The sequence below is a fragment of the Caloenas nicobarica genome, chromosome 17, assembly GCF_036013445.1.
Source record: "Caloenas nicobarica isolate bCalNic1 chromosome 17, bCalNic1.hap1, whole genome shotgun sequence".
Lineage (NCBI taxonomy): Eukaryota > Metazoa > Chordata > Aves > Columbiformes > Columbidae > Caloenas > Caloenas nicobarica.
Genome location: NC_088261.1, coordinates 1364770 through 1380659, shown reverse-complemented (window position 1 = coordinate 1380659; position 15890 = coordinate 1364770). Strand labels below are relative to the sequence as shown.

Here is a 15890-nt window from a genome sequence, read left to right as displayed (position 1 = left end):
TGGGGTGCAGAAAGTCCGAGATTTCCCCGTTCAGAAGACCCCGAGATGGGATGGGGGCTGCTGGAGCAGACGCCCAGCACGGGAACAGCCGTGGCTGCTGCCCGGCCACGTGTTGGGTACCGAGTCCAGAGCTACCTCACCGCCTGGGTTTCAGCTGCTGCAGAGACAGCAGCAAACCTGGGCAAGAAACCCAGGCACAGCTTTCAATGGGGTCTCAGATACTCAAACACTTGAGCCCCACTGAAACCAGCGGCAAGGATGGAAAAACAAAGGAGATAAATGTTGTATCCCGAAGAGCTTTTATGACGGGCAGGGCTCGCGCTGAGCTCTGCTCAAACATCCAAGCCGAGGTTAGGACAGCAGGCTCTCAACTCGCACAGGGCGGCTCATTCCTGGAGGCGTTGACTTGTCCCCAGCAACATCAGAGAGTTCCGTCCTCCACCGGCGCGGGGAGCACAGCAAACAGAGCACGTCACAGAGGTGGGAAGGGAACAGAACTGCAGAAACAGAAACAAACCCACAGAGGGTTTAGAACATCCCTGCCTGTCCCATAAAAAGAGTCAAAATTCCAGCGCTGGAGCACCGACTTTGGATGTTGTGGCTTACGCAGCACAGAACCGACCCCTGGAAACAAGGAGTTCTGAGCTTTTGGAAGACAGGCCGAGCGGAGGCAGCAGGGAGGGCAGGCCAGGTGTAAGACACCAGGAATAGACAGGCAAAGGCAAAGCCTGTTTGCTCTAAGCTGTTACACAAATATTGGCAGATTTGGGTTTATTGCAGGAACACAAGAATGACAACATTTGCAGTTATCAGAAAAACAGAATTCTTCCAGACCCCTCCTTTACAAACATCATTTTGAATACAGCAGCAATAGTAACAAAATGCTTTTAGATAAGCTCAGAGAACAGGCAGTTTTTATAAAATGTACAAAGAAGGAAAAGGCGTTTGTTTTCCAAGTGGTAATGCTGTAACAGGTAAGAGTACAAACAAAACCAAGTGAGGACACTAAACAAAAAAATAAAATAATTTTTTTAAAAAAGTAAAAATTATGTTCTACAGATCTTTACATCAGGCATTATGAATGCTTTGAATAAGCTTGAAATAAATTGTTCAATACCAGCAACAGGAAACTTTTCTTCTGGATGCCCTGCGTAAAGGAGAGCAGCGTTTCTGTTCTGCGCCCAAAGTGCCAGTTATTGGTCACCAAAACAGGTGTTTCTTTCTAAGCCTCTGCTAATTCAGTGGCATTCACGTGGTTTGTCAAGACATCTTCCAGATAAACAGACACTCTTACCCTGGCTTTGCCCCCCAGCTGTTTCTCTATCCCACCCAGATGTTCGATAGCTCCTTTTAACACTCTCTCCCTCTCGCACGAGTCCACGTGCGTTCCTGCTTCATTTTCTTCAGCTCCAGATTTCAGATATTGCAAGACATAGGATTTGATCACATCCCCGTCTTGGGTGATGCTTTCCCAAATGAGCGGCAGGTCTGTGCTCTTGGCCAGACTCAGCAGGTGCAGCAGAGCCTGGCAGATCTGTGTCCGGAGGCTGGCACTGTACTTGAACTCCAGAAAGTCCTCAGTGTCTTCGCTCTTCTGCAAGGCAACCACCAAGGCAGCCCAGATCTGGCGGAACTGCTCCGTGGAGCCGTAGCATTCCCTCCTGCTGGGGATGGAGAGGGCCATGGCCGACTTGATTCGGACTTTAAAATTCTTGCAGGACTTCACTACCGAGGAAAGTGCACTGTATGCTTGTGTTGTCCAAGGAGCCTCTCCTAAAAAACAATCCAAACCAAAACAACCCTTTTGGATCAGTCAAATATACAAAACTGTCAATGTATCTCCTAAATATTTAATGAGCTCATATTTACTGGTCTAAATGATAGACTGAGAGGTCATAAAATTTAAAAGTAGTTAAAAACCAGTTAATCTTCTGAAGTTTTGTAAGGGGAAAAGTGTCATTTTGCATCTATTCCCAGCTATAATCCCATCCTCATGCTCTTTTCTAACATGACATCCAACTGGACACAGCAGTTACTACATATACCTGTATTTGCAGGATCTGAGCCTGTTGCACTGGCTAGAGTCCTGGGAAAGCCACGACAGCGAGATCCAGCTCCCTTTGCTTCCTCCCCTCTTCCCCAACGCATTTCTAACAGACCTTCTTATCAAATCCACAACCCACTGTGCAAATCCAGAGCCAGCGGGACAAGCGACTCACCGAGGGGCAAGGCAGGGTTCTTGAAGACATTCCCCAGCGCGTAACAAGCGTTCCAGCGCACTTTCATCGTGGCCTCACTCTGAACGGTGGAAATAAGGGCCTGAAGAGATTCCTCGATGGCTTCCCTGAACCTGGGGTTCGCTACGTGATACGGCTGCAGGAAATGAAGCACGTTCCCAAGGGCCCGGACTGCATTACTCTTCACCTGGAACACACATATACAAAAAAAACAGCCTGGCTTTCAGCTTATAGGCAAAGACTTTGTCAAGCCTGCTAGGAAATCCTGCTCAGAGCCAACAAGGAGCCCATCTGGAATCAGTCTGGTGTCTTATAAGGTGGTAACTCCCTGAACGCCACCAGAAAGACCATTCCCTGCAAATGGTCAAAACAAACCCACCAAACCAAAAGTCCCCCCCACACTGTGGAAAAATGCAATCAAACACCCTGCAGGACAAACAACATGGGAAACCTCCAAAGCCCGGCCCTCAGGAGAGGCTGCTGAGCTGCAGCTCCCTGTCCATTGGGGCAAAACATCCCAACCTGAAGTAACTGGTGCCTTTTTTCCTCTCTTTTTTTTTTTTAAATGCGAGAGTTAACTACACCATGGTAACTCCACCCTCCTTCCCCTCGGTCATACCTTGTCTCTGTCCTTGGATGCTTCAGTCGCAGACCATAACATTTTCAACAGGAGGAGATCAGAAAATTCCTCTTGAAAACGCTGTCCCATGGTTTCCCTGCAGGAAGAGTCGCCCTGTGAGAGCCCAGCTCAGACAATCCAGCCCCAAAGATGTGAGACAATCCTTTATAAATGCCTATGAACAACCTTCACTCTTTAGAGGGCTAATATGTAAGGTAGACCTTACTACATGTGACCACTATGTTTATTAATTTAAAACCAAACTATCAATGCAAGAAAGCCGGTTAGCAATGCGTTTAGTCTGTAATATAAAACAGAGGGCAACGGATTGCTCAGAGGCAGGAATATATGATAAACCATTTGTCCTGTTAAAAATGTAACAGTAGGTTAGAACTCCTTCAGTCTTTCGCTTGAGGAAATGTTAAATATTTATTAATTTTACTTCTGTGTTATGGTGAAAGTGAAGTAACCATGGAACATGCAACTGCACAAAGCAACATAGGAGAAATAAAAAACTGAAAAGGAAACTTGGAATACACTCCAGAACTGATGATCAGAAAGACCTAAACCCAAGCAGTTTAGTGGAACTCAACCCCAGATGGACATGGGATACTTATAATACGTTGTCATACACTGGGAGACACACAGACTGAAGAGTGCTCAGAAAGAAGCATCCAAGCCAAATTTGGGCTTTGTTTTGACCCTGTGTGACGCTATGGGAATCGGGGCAGAGAGGCGTTCCGCGGGCCGTGCCACACTCACGTACATGTTGATGATCAGGGTGTCTGTCAGGTTGCCCAGGGACCACGCTGCTTTGGCACGGACGTTCGGAGACTTGTCATGGAGGGAATTCAGAATAGCGTTTGCTGTGTCTGCCACAAACATCACGTCCTAAAGGCAAAAACTGCTGCAAAGTTAGAAAGTTTCAAAAACTCAGGTGATTTCCTCAGTAACATACACATTCTGGCCTTTCCAGGGAAAATGGTACCTGCACAGACACCAGCTCTACTCATCTACTGTTCTTTTTCAGGCAACAACTTTTAACAGGTTTCTGGTGCTCGCTGTACAGCTTCGTTTGGCCCTTCGTTAACAGTCTAGGCCCACACACTGACAAAGTTCACCCCTCTCTTGGGTAGTTGTTACTGAAAAGTTTCAATGCATTATTTAATTTCATTGGTGCTTTAGTTACTGTGGATTTTAACATAATTACCTGGACTGCCAATCTTACACTCATCAAATCCCACTCTTAAGAAAGTAATTGCTTCTCCAAACTCCCTGTTGAGCTGCCTGTCTAATCTTCTCTTCTACGGCACATTACCTTTGCTTTTCATTCCCATGCCTGTGGCAAAGGATTTTCTTTCAAAATATTTTGGAATCAAATCTCAACGTCAGCTACTGCATAATTTTTTTTATTACCAGCACTCGTTTAAGGCCACATTGCAAAAACCAGAGAGTCTTCCGGCTCAGCCAAGCTAAGACCAGGTTTTTTGTGGAAACAAGCCAGCATTTTTCTCTAGATAAGCCTTACTACTTAGTTTTAAGCAAAACTGAAGCTTTCACATTAAAAACTTGCACTGGTTCTGTTCACCACACAAAGGCAGGAGGTCTGGAGACAGACAGGAAAAGCTAAATACACATACAGACCAGAATCAAGAAAGAGGTCAACTCATTCCAGAAGAACTCATCCCACATCTTACGGTTCACCAAACCAGTTATAAAATGGCTCAAAATAAGAAAAATAGGCCAGTTCTGACCTGCCGAAGGCAAGAGAAGAGGATGTAGACTCCAAGCGCACGTGCGGCAGCGGCTTTTACCAGCGGGTTCTCGCTGTGGTTCAGGCCCAGCAGCAGAGTGACACACAGGATCTGCTGGTCGTCCTGCAACGAGGAGCAGTGACGGCACCAGAGAGAAACCAAAGAGAGCTCTGGCCCACAAAGACAACTGGCAAATACTCTGAAAGACCGTAATATGTGGAATGTATAGAAGCTATCATTCAGAGCGCACTCTTTTAAGTAACTGAGTGGCATTTCAGGATGCCACGGGGGAAATGGGAATGACTCCAGCAAACATGATCTTGTTGTTGTTAGATAAGCCCACAAAGGAAACCAAAATACTAACTATCATCCAAACGCAAAAGGCATGGCCCATCAGCGGTAAAACAGACTGGACCGGTTGCTTTTTCCCGTCTTACTTCACTCTTTCCCCTTCATTAACAAGGACAGCCAGGCAGATTAAGTTCATCCTGGACAGATTGTCAGTTTACCAACCCATGACAAAAACCCTTGTTTCATCAGAGCAAGGGGTCAGGGTGGGCACTGACTTGAACCCACATGGCCACGGGGACAAGAGAGTGTATGGGATCAAAGTACAGGGTGATGAAGTACACGCTGTACTTGGGGAAACCAGAGGGAGAATTCCAGAGATACTGCTGGACCGGCAGTTCTGGGGCAAATGAGATCTGGCAGAGCACTCCCCATCAAGAAGGGCACAGTGACACAAAAGGAGCTGCACAATGCAGCGGTGACACACTGCCAAGGCTTTTATGTTTAAAAGCATATTTAATGTTACAAAAGGAGAGTAAGGCCAACACACTTATTTGCTCCTGCCAGGGCGATCGCTGCAGTTTCGTGTTTTAAAATCCAGCCAAAAGAAAAAACCATGCATGCAAATTGGTGACCAACGTCAGCCCATGGCTGTTCGCTCGGCTGTCTCATCGAAGACTTAACCAGCAAAATAACAACCCTTCACCCCTCCTTTGTGCAATGACATTCTTGCCCTCCATCTCCCATGTGGCATCACCAATGCGGAGTATGCGTGGTGGGGCCAAACGGCTTCTGTGACCCACAGTTTAATAATTTTGACAGATGAATTACTCCCAACATTGCCTTTCCCAGTCTTCAATAGTCACGACTTGTTCAGAGTGTAAAAGAAATCTGGAAGGTTTCTCTACTCTTTCCCTGTAAGTTTTTCAAAGGCTTTACGCTACTGTAATCTGGTAGACAAGCACAAGGCCTCAGGAGGTGAAAACGCCCCGATTAAAGGAGCGCACTCCTACCTGCAGACTGCTGAAAGCTTCTGGCAAGATAGAGGACAGGGCATCACAGGCGCTTGTCTGAAGAGTCGCATGTGGAGAGTTCTGAAGAATCCCAGGTAAAGGGCCATTTAACATCATTGTCCAGAAAGTTACAACCTACAGAGGAAGCAGCCAGGTTTACCTATTTAAACTCAGCAGTTATGCTCAAGTTCTATAGTAGATTGTCTTTTTCTAAGAAAAAAAGGAAAAAAAGAAAAAAACCACAACACATCTGCCTACAGACAAAAACCGGATACAATAATAATGCAGGAAGTCTATAAAAGTTGTGCATATCATCACCTATAAAGCCACAGGGTACTGAGTCCCTTTCTGCTTTCCTGCAATTGATTTATCTGTTCCTGTGCCAGTAACTTTGTGGAGCTGAAGAAAGGAGTCTCAGAGGAGCCCACGCACTCACCAGGCTGAGCGGTACCCTCTGCTCAGGGGACACGGCGGAATCGGGTCTGTACTGCTGCAGTACCCCCGTGCCCAGCTCCTCCAGAAGCTGCAAGGAAACAAAAACCAACGAGATCTTTACCGGGGATGACTCAAGCACCATGGAACTATAGCGACCTTCACTTAGGACTATACTTACTTACCCAGGTAACAAAAAGAAAAGATTCGGTATTGTTTTGGACCCTATTCTGTCCCTGCTAGTAAAGAAATGAGAGGAAAATCCTTTCTTACGTAAAGTCTCCAGCTAGAACAGCCTAACAAATTGCTGGGCAAAGAGGAAATCTTGCTGAGCTTTCCTCTGGGTGACAGACTACAGCTCCTGCACCAGCTGAGGCTACGTCAGAGAAAGGCCAGTGCTACAGTCTTTGCATTTCCCAAGCTTCCTGGTGTCTCAGCAGAGCAACAAAATTCTGCTAAGAATTCAAGACTGGAAGTGGAAAGCGCACTTCTCAAACTGTCAGGGTACTGCATGTGCCAAAGAGCTACAGCAGGCACCCAGAGATGCTCTGGATATTCATCACCACTCATCTGCATTGGCGAAGCACACTAACAGGTAAAACTGACTTGGTAAAACGATGTTGACGTTTCCTCCTGCTCTTACTTTGGCTCCATGAAGCTGAATGGATGGATCCATTTCTTCCATGCACCTGCAAGCCACTTCTCCAAGTTCTAGGAAATAGCTCTGAGCCAGAGAGAAATAACCTTTCACAAGAAGAGCCAACACCTACGCACAAACAAAAGAAATTCCATTCAGTGTCATTTCCTTCTGTTAAACGAAAATACCCCAAATACACACAGAGAGAATGTCAACGGGCTAATCAACACTTGGACCACATACTAAACTCTGATGTAACAGATACACCTTGCAGCACAACTTCTAGAATAATACAGCTAATTAAAAACCTCCCTATTCCATTATCTTGTTCAAAAAAGGGCCACAAAAGCACTATCAGGTAGCAACACCATGAATTATTTACTGTGAGGTCTCCTGTAGCTAAAAAATCAAGCAAGACTGCCTGTAAGAGCAACATATTCTGTATCACCCGTAATACTGCTGCTGCATTCTGTGAAGCTGGATTTAACAAGCACAGTAAAAGTGAGACTTCTTAGGATGCATGTTACAAAATCTTATTATTTTTTGTAGTTACATGAAGGAAAACAAGGCCAAGTCTCAACATTCACAGGTACTGCTTTAGTCGTATCAGCATCGCTCCATAGTTCCCTGCAGACTATTCTTTGGCTGCAAGGTTCTTCCCCACTGTTTTCGAGCAAAACTTGAATTTAGATTCTGTATGGAGGAGTTTGCATGGGGAAGTTTCACAGCCTTCACCAGGTGTCAGCACACACAGCCAAATAATATTTAAAAATAATGAAGGCAACAAAAATCACAGGCTGACGAACTTGCTACAGCAGGTGTTACTATGGGACAGTTATGCTGCAGCCACAGTCACAGAATTGAAACATTATTCCCTAACGCTGCTCTGTCAGTCACAGCAGCACAGACACTAGGCGAGCAAGTGCTTTAGCCTAAATCTCACTGAAAGAGCGAGGAGCAAAGGCAACCACGTCTGAGGCCTGGCTGACATGAGGCAGTTTGCTGTTGTACCAAAATGTCGATTTTACAAACTTCCTGCTCATCCACACCTGTAAGGACTCCAGCCGAAGGGGACAGGGCTCATAAACGCTGGAAAACGCTAAGTTAGCATCGCTGTCAGAACAGGAGTCCTCTCTGGGCAGCACGATGATGGAAACGCAGAGGTGGATAAGCCAGCAGGGTTCCGAAGCCATACATCCCGCTGGATTCTCCGGAGTCCCCCGCTCCGAGGGCAGGGCTTTCCTCCACGGATCACTACTCCAGCGGTGAGGGGTTGCGCTGCCGCTGTTATTCAGCCCTGCGGAACTGGGCTGCTGCAAAAGTAACTGCACCTCTGGTAAAGGTGCTTGGACAGATACTATGGCCCCTAATAATGTGAGACTGGAAACTCGAACATTCACATCTGCAAGAAAGAACAGGGCGGGGGAAGAAAATCCAGTCTGTTAGCATCTCACCAACACTTCAGCATCCTTCTTCAGCACTTTTCAAATGAAACAGATCATAACATGCAATTTGACAGCAACACATATTTTGATGTATTTATGAAGCATGCGGTGGGGAGAGGGAAATCCACAACTATTTTGTAATAACCAGTGTCAAATTAAGGTATAACATATACACACCTTTATGGCAAATGTATGGCTTTATCTGGTTCCAAACTCTCGTCAGCAACCCAGGTTTTAAACGGCTGTAAGGTGCATTTGAAACCAAATTCGCAAGGCACTGAAACGCACAAAAGAACATACATGGAGCAGTGGTTACAATGTCAGTCTGGCCTCCAAGAGATTTGTTCTTACATTTGCAATTTAGGTCATTTAGACAGCTAATTATCTGAGGGCACCTGAAAACAAATGTGCCAATTATCTGCTGTTTTGAAAACCGGTTACAAACTTGGCTCCTAAGAACAACTATTTAACCACTATGACCTGGCATTAAGACCACGGAATTTCAATAGTTTTTCTTGACAATTGGGATTCCAGTTTCAAAGTTTTCAGAATCATTTCATAGGTTGATTCAGCTCCAAAAAGACTACATGAAAGAAATGCAGGAACAAAAGAATTGTGCTGGAGAGAAAAGAAACCCCAGGACTCTGTAGGAAGACTCAGTCCATGAAGCCTCGTGAGACAACAACAGTCAACAGGGTGTTTCAAAAAGATGGACTCAATCTGAAATCACTATGTGTTTGAAATTGGGTCCATCTTTTTGAACCACCCTGTATTACCCCACCACCACCTTAGTCCCCAACAGCTCCAATAATATTTGTGTAATCTTTCTTCAAGACATAATCTAGAGAAAAACATCATCTCTTGGGCAGCATTTGAAACATCTATGGTGCAGTTACCTTGACTATCTGTGTCAGTGTTTGGGAGGAGGACTCTGCCACCAGGGCGAGCAGCAGGCAGCGGTGCAGCTCCCGCACGCTGGACGCAATGGTGACCGAGAAGGGAGTGAAAGCTCTCTTGTGGTCACTGGCATCTTCAGCAACAGAAAGAAACTGCTTAGAACCTTCCAGGATGGCTGAGAGAACTTGAAGAGCACAGGCACGGGTCTGAAACGATAAGACATTTCTGTTACCCACTTTTAACACCTCCTTCAAGCTGATGGAGAATTTTAAGATTTGTAAAAGTCTCTTTCTCCAGCCAGAGAAAATTCAACTCCAACTATATTTTCTCATAACTGTAAGCAGTATACAACTAATCCTTTGTTTCCTTAACCAATACATCCTCTTATTTCTTGTGTTACGGTGACCAAGCAATACAGATACGGCAGCCAAAGTACCTACTGAAGGCCAGAGAAAACAACTCTAAAGATTAATATGGGAAAAAATACAAAAATACAATGCTTTCCCTACGCAGAATTGCCTCACCTTTGGAGAAGGGTCCTTTAAAGCAATTGTCATCAAGGACACCGACTGGGGGCTGCCAATACCGGGTGCATCGGGAACAAACGCTGACCAGTAGCCATAAATAACTCTTTTCTCTATTGATTTTATAGCGGAGAGGAAACAGGCCAGGGCCCCTTGACGAACATTGGCTTGGTAAGATCTTAAAAACAAACAAAAAGACTAATGAAATCACAGCAGTGCAAAGTAATGGATGCAATCTCTTTCACATATGAGAGTGGCTAGCTGTGAGAAGAATTTTTTTAGACCAAGAACAGGAAGAGAAAGAACAAATTTACTTTCAAACCAGTACAAGAAAATTGGAAGGCAGTAATTCGTATCACCAGAGAAATCAAAAGGCAAAGTGATTTCTCCAAGAGTTTTGATTAAGAAAAAAGCACTAAGATCACGTGGAAGAGTCTGCACACATGTAAAAGTTGTGCCAGATTGACAGGAGCAAAAGCTGGGCTTTAACATGACACGTGAGCTTAAATCGTTACGAACAGTACGCTCTGCTACTGTGCTTTCTGTTCACATCAACGACAATCACCTCACTTTGCTCTGTATTCCACCTTCAGCATCCGAATACTCCGACTCGCTGCTGCTGATTCTTTTCCAGGCGGTACAGCGTGAGGACGAGTGGTCCTTTCCGGCGGGCACAGCTGCCCCGGCCGGTGCGCGGGTCCCGGGGTCTGCACGGGGGCTGTTCGGCACATCCCCCAAGTGCAATTTCAGCATGTCGGCTCCAAGTACCGATTCGTTTCCTGCATCACCCGAATGTTCTTTTCCTTCTTCCGCAAGCTCTCCCTTCTTTTGTTTGCCTTTGGACTTCTTCCTTCGGTTCTGTTGTAAGACAAAAATAGATTTTTTTTTTTTCAATCTTTTGAAGTAATATCTAGAAAGATGTGCAAACATTTTGTAGTTGTAAATCTCAGGAAAAAAGGTCTTAACTGAAAACAAAACTAATTGCTAATCCAGCATAAAACCAGAGTTTAAGATAATAAATCATGTCCTCTGTGTAGTACATCAACATCAAATTATACAAGTTTCTAAATGAGTTTTCAGATGAGATTTAATTTAATCAAGAGTTATCACAGCTATGTAGCAGTCTTCCGATGCAACAATACTGCACGTAAGTACAATTACACGAATGTGCAATACCGTACATACAGAAACTGTCACTTCTTTAGTATCTGAGAATCTGCAAACCCTGCTTATTAGTAGCAACAGTAACATCAGTACAGGAATATCTTAGTGTAAATACACAGTTTATATCTGAACAGCCTCAAAAATTAAGCTTTGGCCTCTTCATTAGTAAAGCAAAAGATCTGCAAGAAAACTTTTAGTTAAAAATCAGATTTCACACAAAAGTAATTAAAGAAGAGAAAGAGTAAATACTTCTGTAGTTCTTTTTAATTTACAGTAGGTATTTAACATGTAAAAGAAACACGTCAACATGACTATACAACTTTATTTTCTTGAATGTCTTTCAGATAATCGGTAATCCAAAATATTTACAGGGTTAAAAAATAACCTGCAGAAGGATTAAGCAGAACAGATGGGGGAGGGAGGAGGAAATCAGCCTCTAGATGAACTTGACTTCCCTAAGAAATAGTCAAACAATTGTGCAAGTGTCAGGAGGGAAAATGTAACTTATAAAATAAAAAGCTTCGCCTAGTCTGTAGGAACCAATCCCCTGTCTGCAGGCCAAGAATTCTTGGCTACAGATGAATAACTGATGCACAGAGCGTAACTCAGGAAAACCAGGCTCTGCAGAGCCAGCTGCTCTCAGCATCTGAGCGTACAAAGCAGTTTTACTCAGTGCGGAGGTTTACAATCAATACCTTTACAGCAAAGAATCCGAAACGTATCACATACTCAGAACACAAAGTGCCTTTCAGCCACTAATATCACCTCAGGTAATGAACAACCGCAGCAAACACACACACAATGAGCAAACAGTAGCATCGGTATAATTTCAGCTTACCCCCGTCTGCTTAAAGGCGGCCGGTTCCAATTGCTCCTGTTTAGCGGGCGACCTCTTGTCGTACTGCGGTAGCGGAGCTGGGTACAAGGCTGCGGGCATTTCTATGCTCAGTCCTGGCAGTCCGTGAAACATGCATTTCTCGAACAGTCACAAAAACGTTAGCATTCTCCCCCTTTTTGACGCACAAAGATTTACTGTAAATACTCGGCTGTTCATCAATTTTTGGTTGGGCTGGTGATCCTTCCCCCGGGTCTGCCCTCTCCCCATGCTACTTAACAGCTATGCAACACCTGAAATTCAACCATCTCTAGAAGGATCTTAATAGGTCCAAAAAAATGAGCCTCCCATCTTTCTCTCACATTTTTTTGCGGGAAGTGCAGTTAAGATGCTGTGAGAGAAACTCAATCCCTTTCTCTCTCACACAACGTTGCCCCCACGCTCTTTCTGCTCCCTCCTTGTCTTCTCCTGCTGTTTCCCACTTCACAAGCACCTGGAACATGCACCTTCCCGTGTCTGCCTCCTCCTCCAAGTGGATTTAAGTATTTACCTTTAATACTGCAAGAAGAGATCCAATTTGGTCAGTTTGCATTAGTTTCATCTTCCCACCATTGAGAAGCGACTGGATACCTTTCAGTGCATTTTGCAGTAACTGGAAACCAAAAGACAGAATTACTTCTCCTTCCCAAAACACTGAATGTTCGCCTCTTTCAAGTGACCTTCTAGGCACTTATGTTTTTGCTCAACATAATTACTGGGACAGTTACTTATGATTATTAAAAAAAAAAAAAAAAAGACTATTTAAGCAAAATCTCAGTTGACAATATTCCAAATTTCATACATTCCAAATTCCAACATTCCAGCAGCACAATCTCCTAATTAGATTATTCTAGACAATTAGGCTTACACTTACCATGCAAAAAGTGATGTCATCTACATCGGAGGTTTTTGAAGACTGCAGCACACTTAGAAAAGTTTGAAAACAGACGTTTCTGTAGGACTCATCCAAGTACGGCTGTCCAGGCACGCTAAAATGAAAGGAAGAGACAGATGGCTCGTTCATAGTCTGTCCCGCAGCTTTATAAAGTTACACCAGCTCAGACCCAAGTGTTCGATAATCCTTGGGTTTTTTTTTCTTTGTTTTCCTATGTTTAATCAGAATTTCCTGTATTTCAGTTTGTGCCCACTGCCTCTTGTCCTTTCACTGGGCACCACTGAGAACACCACTGAGGATTTGATGCTGCTGTGGCATCAGCATGTTTACATGTGGAATAGAAAAACAGATGAATTGAAAAAGAATCACTGACAATAACTACAAAAACAGAGCACAGCAGCTGTGCCTGTGCTCAGATGTACGTCTAAAGCATCCGCTCCACCATCTGAGCAGGCTGGTACGCACCTGAGACACAGGTTGGCCATGCTGCGAACCGCTGCCCTCCGGAGCTCCACGTCCGGCTGAGCCGAATCGCTGAACTGCACCAAGAGCCCAGTCTTGCCCAGCAAATCCGGGAGATACTAAAACAAACCAGGAGAAGTCATTAGGGGTCGGTGCTCTTCCCTCAGCCTCCTGGCTCTTCTGTTTGGTAGCTAGACATATCTATGCTACAAAAAAAGATTTGTCAGCTGCAATTTCAGATTCCACAGACAGATTATAAAAATGACATGAAAATATTAATTTCCAAAGGTTTTTTATTTTGTATTTTAAAAGTATTGAGCATGAGCATAGTTCAGATCGAGTCCCAGCTTATCCTTTCTGCCCAGACATAAAGCTCAGCCAGTAACTGCCGTACCAAACTGCTGCGGTTATGCAGGCTACAGACCCATGCGAGCTGGCAGCCCCAGAACCACCGGCATCACCGCCATGTGCTTCAGCCCAACACCAGAAACTGCTCTGCAAGCTGCCAAGAGCTGCTGACAGCAGGAGAATTCATTGCATCAAACACTCCTGGTCACGCTGCAGCAACAGGGAGCTTTGTGCAGACCTCAGGGTTGATATCCGACAGTCTCCACTTTGCCACGGCTTCAAGCCCATCGCACACAAAAGACCTGATCTGGTTACAGGATAAATTTTAGGGTCCTCAGTGGAGCCTGCTGAGTAACGAGCAATTTGAAGCTCCCCGCATTCTTCCTGCCTGATCCACAGGTACACTGGGGTGGTCAGTCTGCACACTACATCTGGTGCCTTTCTTTGATAGTGTGCCTTTGGCTCAAGCCAGATAGTAAGTGGTCCTGATTACTGGTATATACACCGATCACACCTCAAATTCAGCTTTTCTACAAATATCAGTCACTATTTAAATGGGATTATTCTTAACATAAAAGATGTGATGATTTGAGAACATGACACTTTTTAATTGTCCTTTTTTGTAGGAAAAAGAGTGTAAATATTTTTGTGTTTACTTTCTCTTGGCTTGTAAGCTCACCTTCTGACATTTCGGTCCATTATTGTAAACAAGAGCTGCTAAGGCTTGCAGAATTTCCACATGTGTCCAAGAGTTGCACTGCTTAAGAGCGGAGATGCAGTAGGAGAGAAGAAAATTCAAGTTCTGTTCATCGACCATCACCTGACACAGCAGAAAAGGACTGTGGTCAAGAAAACATCGTCGTGTTGGAGTTAATACACGCAGATATATTGATTACAGACTCAGGTGACCTGGCTGTTAAAATCACATACAATCACAGAATCAGCCGACACTTCAGAAGTGGATATATCAAAACAAGTGTCCTATAGCCAAGAGTATTTCCAATGGTCTGTCATTTGTGACTGAGCTGTTTTCACAGCCATGCTGCAGCCACAGATCAGAACCTCAGCTAGGAATAAATAAGCAATATATTGAAAATCTGAGAAACTCAGCATGAAGGTCGGCTCCATAATCCCGTAAAAAGACAGAAGGGCTTCCCAGGGAGCAAGCACACAGGGAAAGGACGGACAAGGCCAAACCTTCCGTACCTGAAATCTGTTAAGTAAGTGATGGATGAGCTGGCAAAGTTTGCTGACAAGATGTTCCTGATCAAGGTGAACCAGCTGACAGGCTTGGACAAGCAGAGCACAAACATCCTGGAAAAGAGAAGCCTTGGTTTATTATTCCGAGACTACAAAGCTGGGTGGAAACCACATCATCAGCTGAGACTTTGATCACACAACCCGATCTGTGTGGATACCACAAACATCAGTACGCGCGGGTAACGTCACGAAACGGATGGAACTGCAGCCCGTGAGCTGCCCCTGCCGCACCCCAGCGCTCGGTCCCCACACGGGACGTGACACGGATCCGCAGGGGAGCCGCTCGACGACCCCGCGAACACCGGGGCAGCCCAGCCGGCAGCTACGAAAGAGAAACACAAACTTGCACCAAGGGACAGGCAGCGGGGAAAGGAGCATCGTCCAAAACAATCAATTAATTGCAAATTGCGTCACGTTGGACTCCCGTGACGTGGACACCCACGTGACGTGCACACTCGCGTGACGTGCACACCCACGTGCGAGCGCGTTCTCCCCCCCGCGGCCGCGCACATCCCCGCGCCCGCCCCGCCCGAGCCCCAGCACCGGCCCGGCCCCCGCCGCCCCGGCCCCGGCCCCCGCCGCCCCGGCCCCGGCCCCGGGCCCCGCCGTACCTGGGCGCTGGGCGCGGCCGCCGGCGCCGGCCCGCAGCTCTCCGAGATGAGCTGGTCGAAGAGCAGGTGGAGCTCGGTGCGGCGGCCGCCGTCGGGCCGCTCCGCGCCGGGCTGGGAGCGCAGGGCGCCCAACCGCTCCAGGTACCGGCGCAAAGAGCCGTCCGGCTCCTCCGGCCGCGCCACCGCCACGGCCGCCATCTTCCGCCCTCCCGGCAGCGGCGCTATGGCAACGGGAGCGCTTCCGGGGCGGAGGGCGGCTACGGCGGCCGGGCGGGGCCGGCCCGGGTGGCAGCGGGGACACCCGCACAGCAGTGCCACTCACAGCAGTGTCACCCGCACAGCCCGGACACCCGCACAGCAGTGCCACTCACAGCAGTGTCACCCGCACAGCCCGGACACCCGCACAGCAGTGCCACTCACAGCAGTGTCA

General features: G+C 46.2%; 1 protein-coding gene across 2 annotated transcripts; it reads right to left on the bottom strand.

Moving 5' to 3' along the window:
- Positions 1–764: 764 nt before the first annotated feature.
- HEATR6 (HEAT repeat containing 6) lies at positions 765–15658 on the bottom strand. 2 transcript variants are annotated; one of them, XM_065647014.1, is made up of 20 exons: positions 15461–15658; positions 14796–14903; positions 14269–14409; positions 13245–13360; positions 12759–12873; positions 12396–12497; positions 11849–11986; positions 10412–10704; positions 9847–10024; positions 9322–9528; positions 8603–8702; positions 8030–8382; positions 6987–7109; positions 6348–6434; positions 5912–6046; positions 4611–4733; positions 3623–3747; positions 2857–2953; positions 2220–2424; positions 765–1773 (listed from the first exon to the last, which is right to left on the bottom strand). In XM_065647014.1, the coding sequence occupies exons 1-20, from the start codon at positions 15656–15658 to the stop codon at positions 1223–1225; spliced, it is 3495 nt and encodes a 1164-aa protein (XP_065503086.1). In that variant the 3' UTR covers positions 765–1222. The 2 variants fall into 2 exon arrangements, with proteins under 2 accessions (XP_065503086.1, XP_065503087.1); XM_065647015.1 differs by having other exon boundaries at positions 14269–14428; positions 15461–15542.
- Between the last annotated feature and the right edge of the window lie 232 nt (positions 15659–15890).

Coding starts and splice junctions, on each gene's coding strand:
- HEATR6 (XM_065647014.1), bottom strand. CDS start 15,658: ATGGCGGCCGTGGCGGTGGCGCGGCCGGAGGAGCCGGACGGCTCTTTG. Junction 12,874..13,244: donor ATGGCCAACCTGTGTCTCAG/GTGCGTACCAGC, acceptor CTTTCATTTTAG/CGTGCCTGGACAGCCGTACT. Junction 2,954..3,622: donor GACACCCTGATCATCAACAT/GTACGTGAGTGT, acceptor CTCTTCCTGCAG/GGAAACCATGGGACAGCGTT.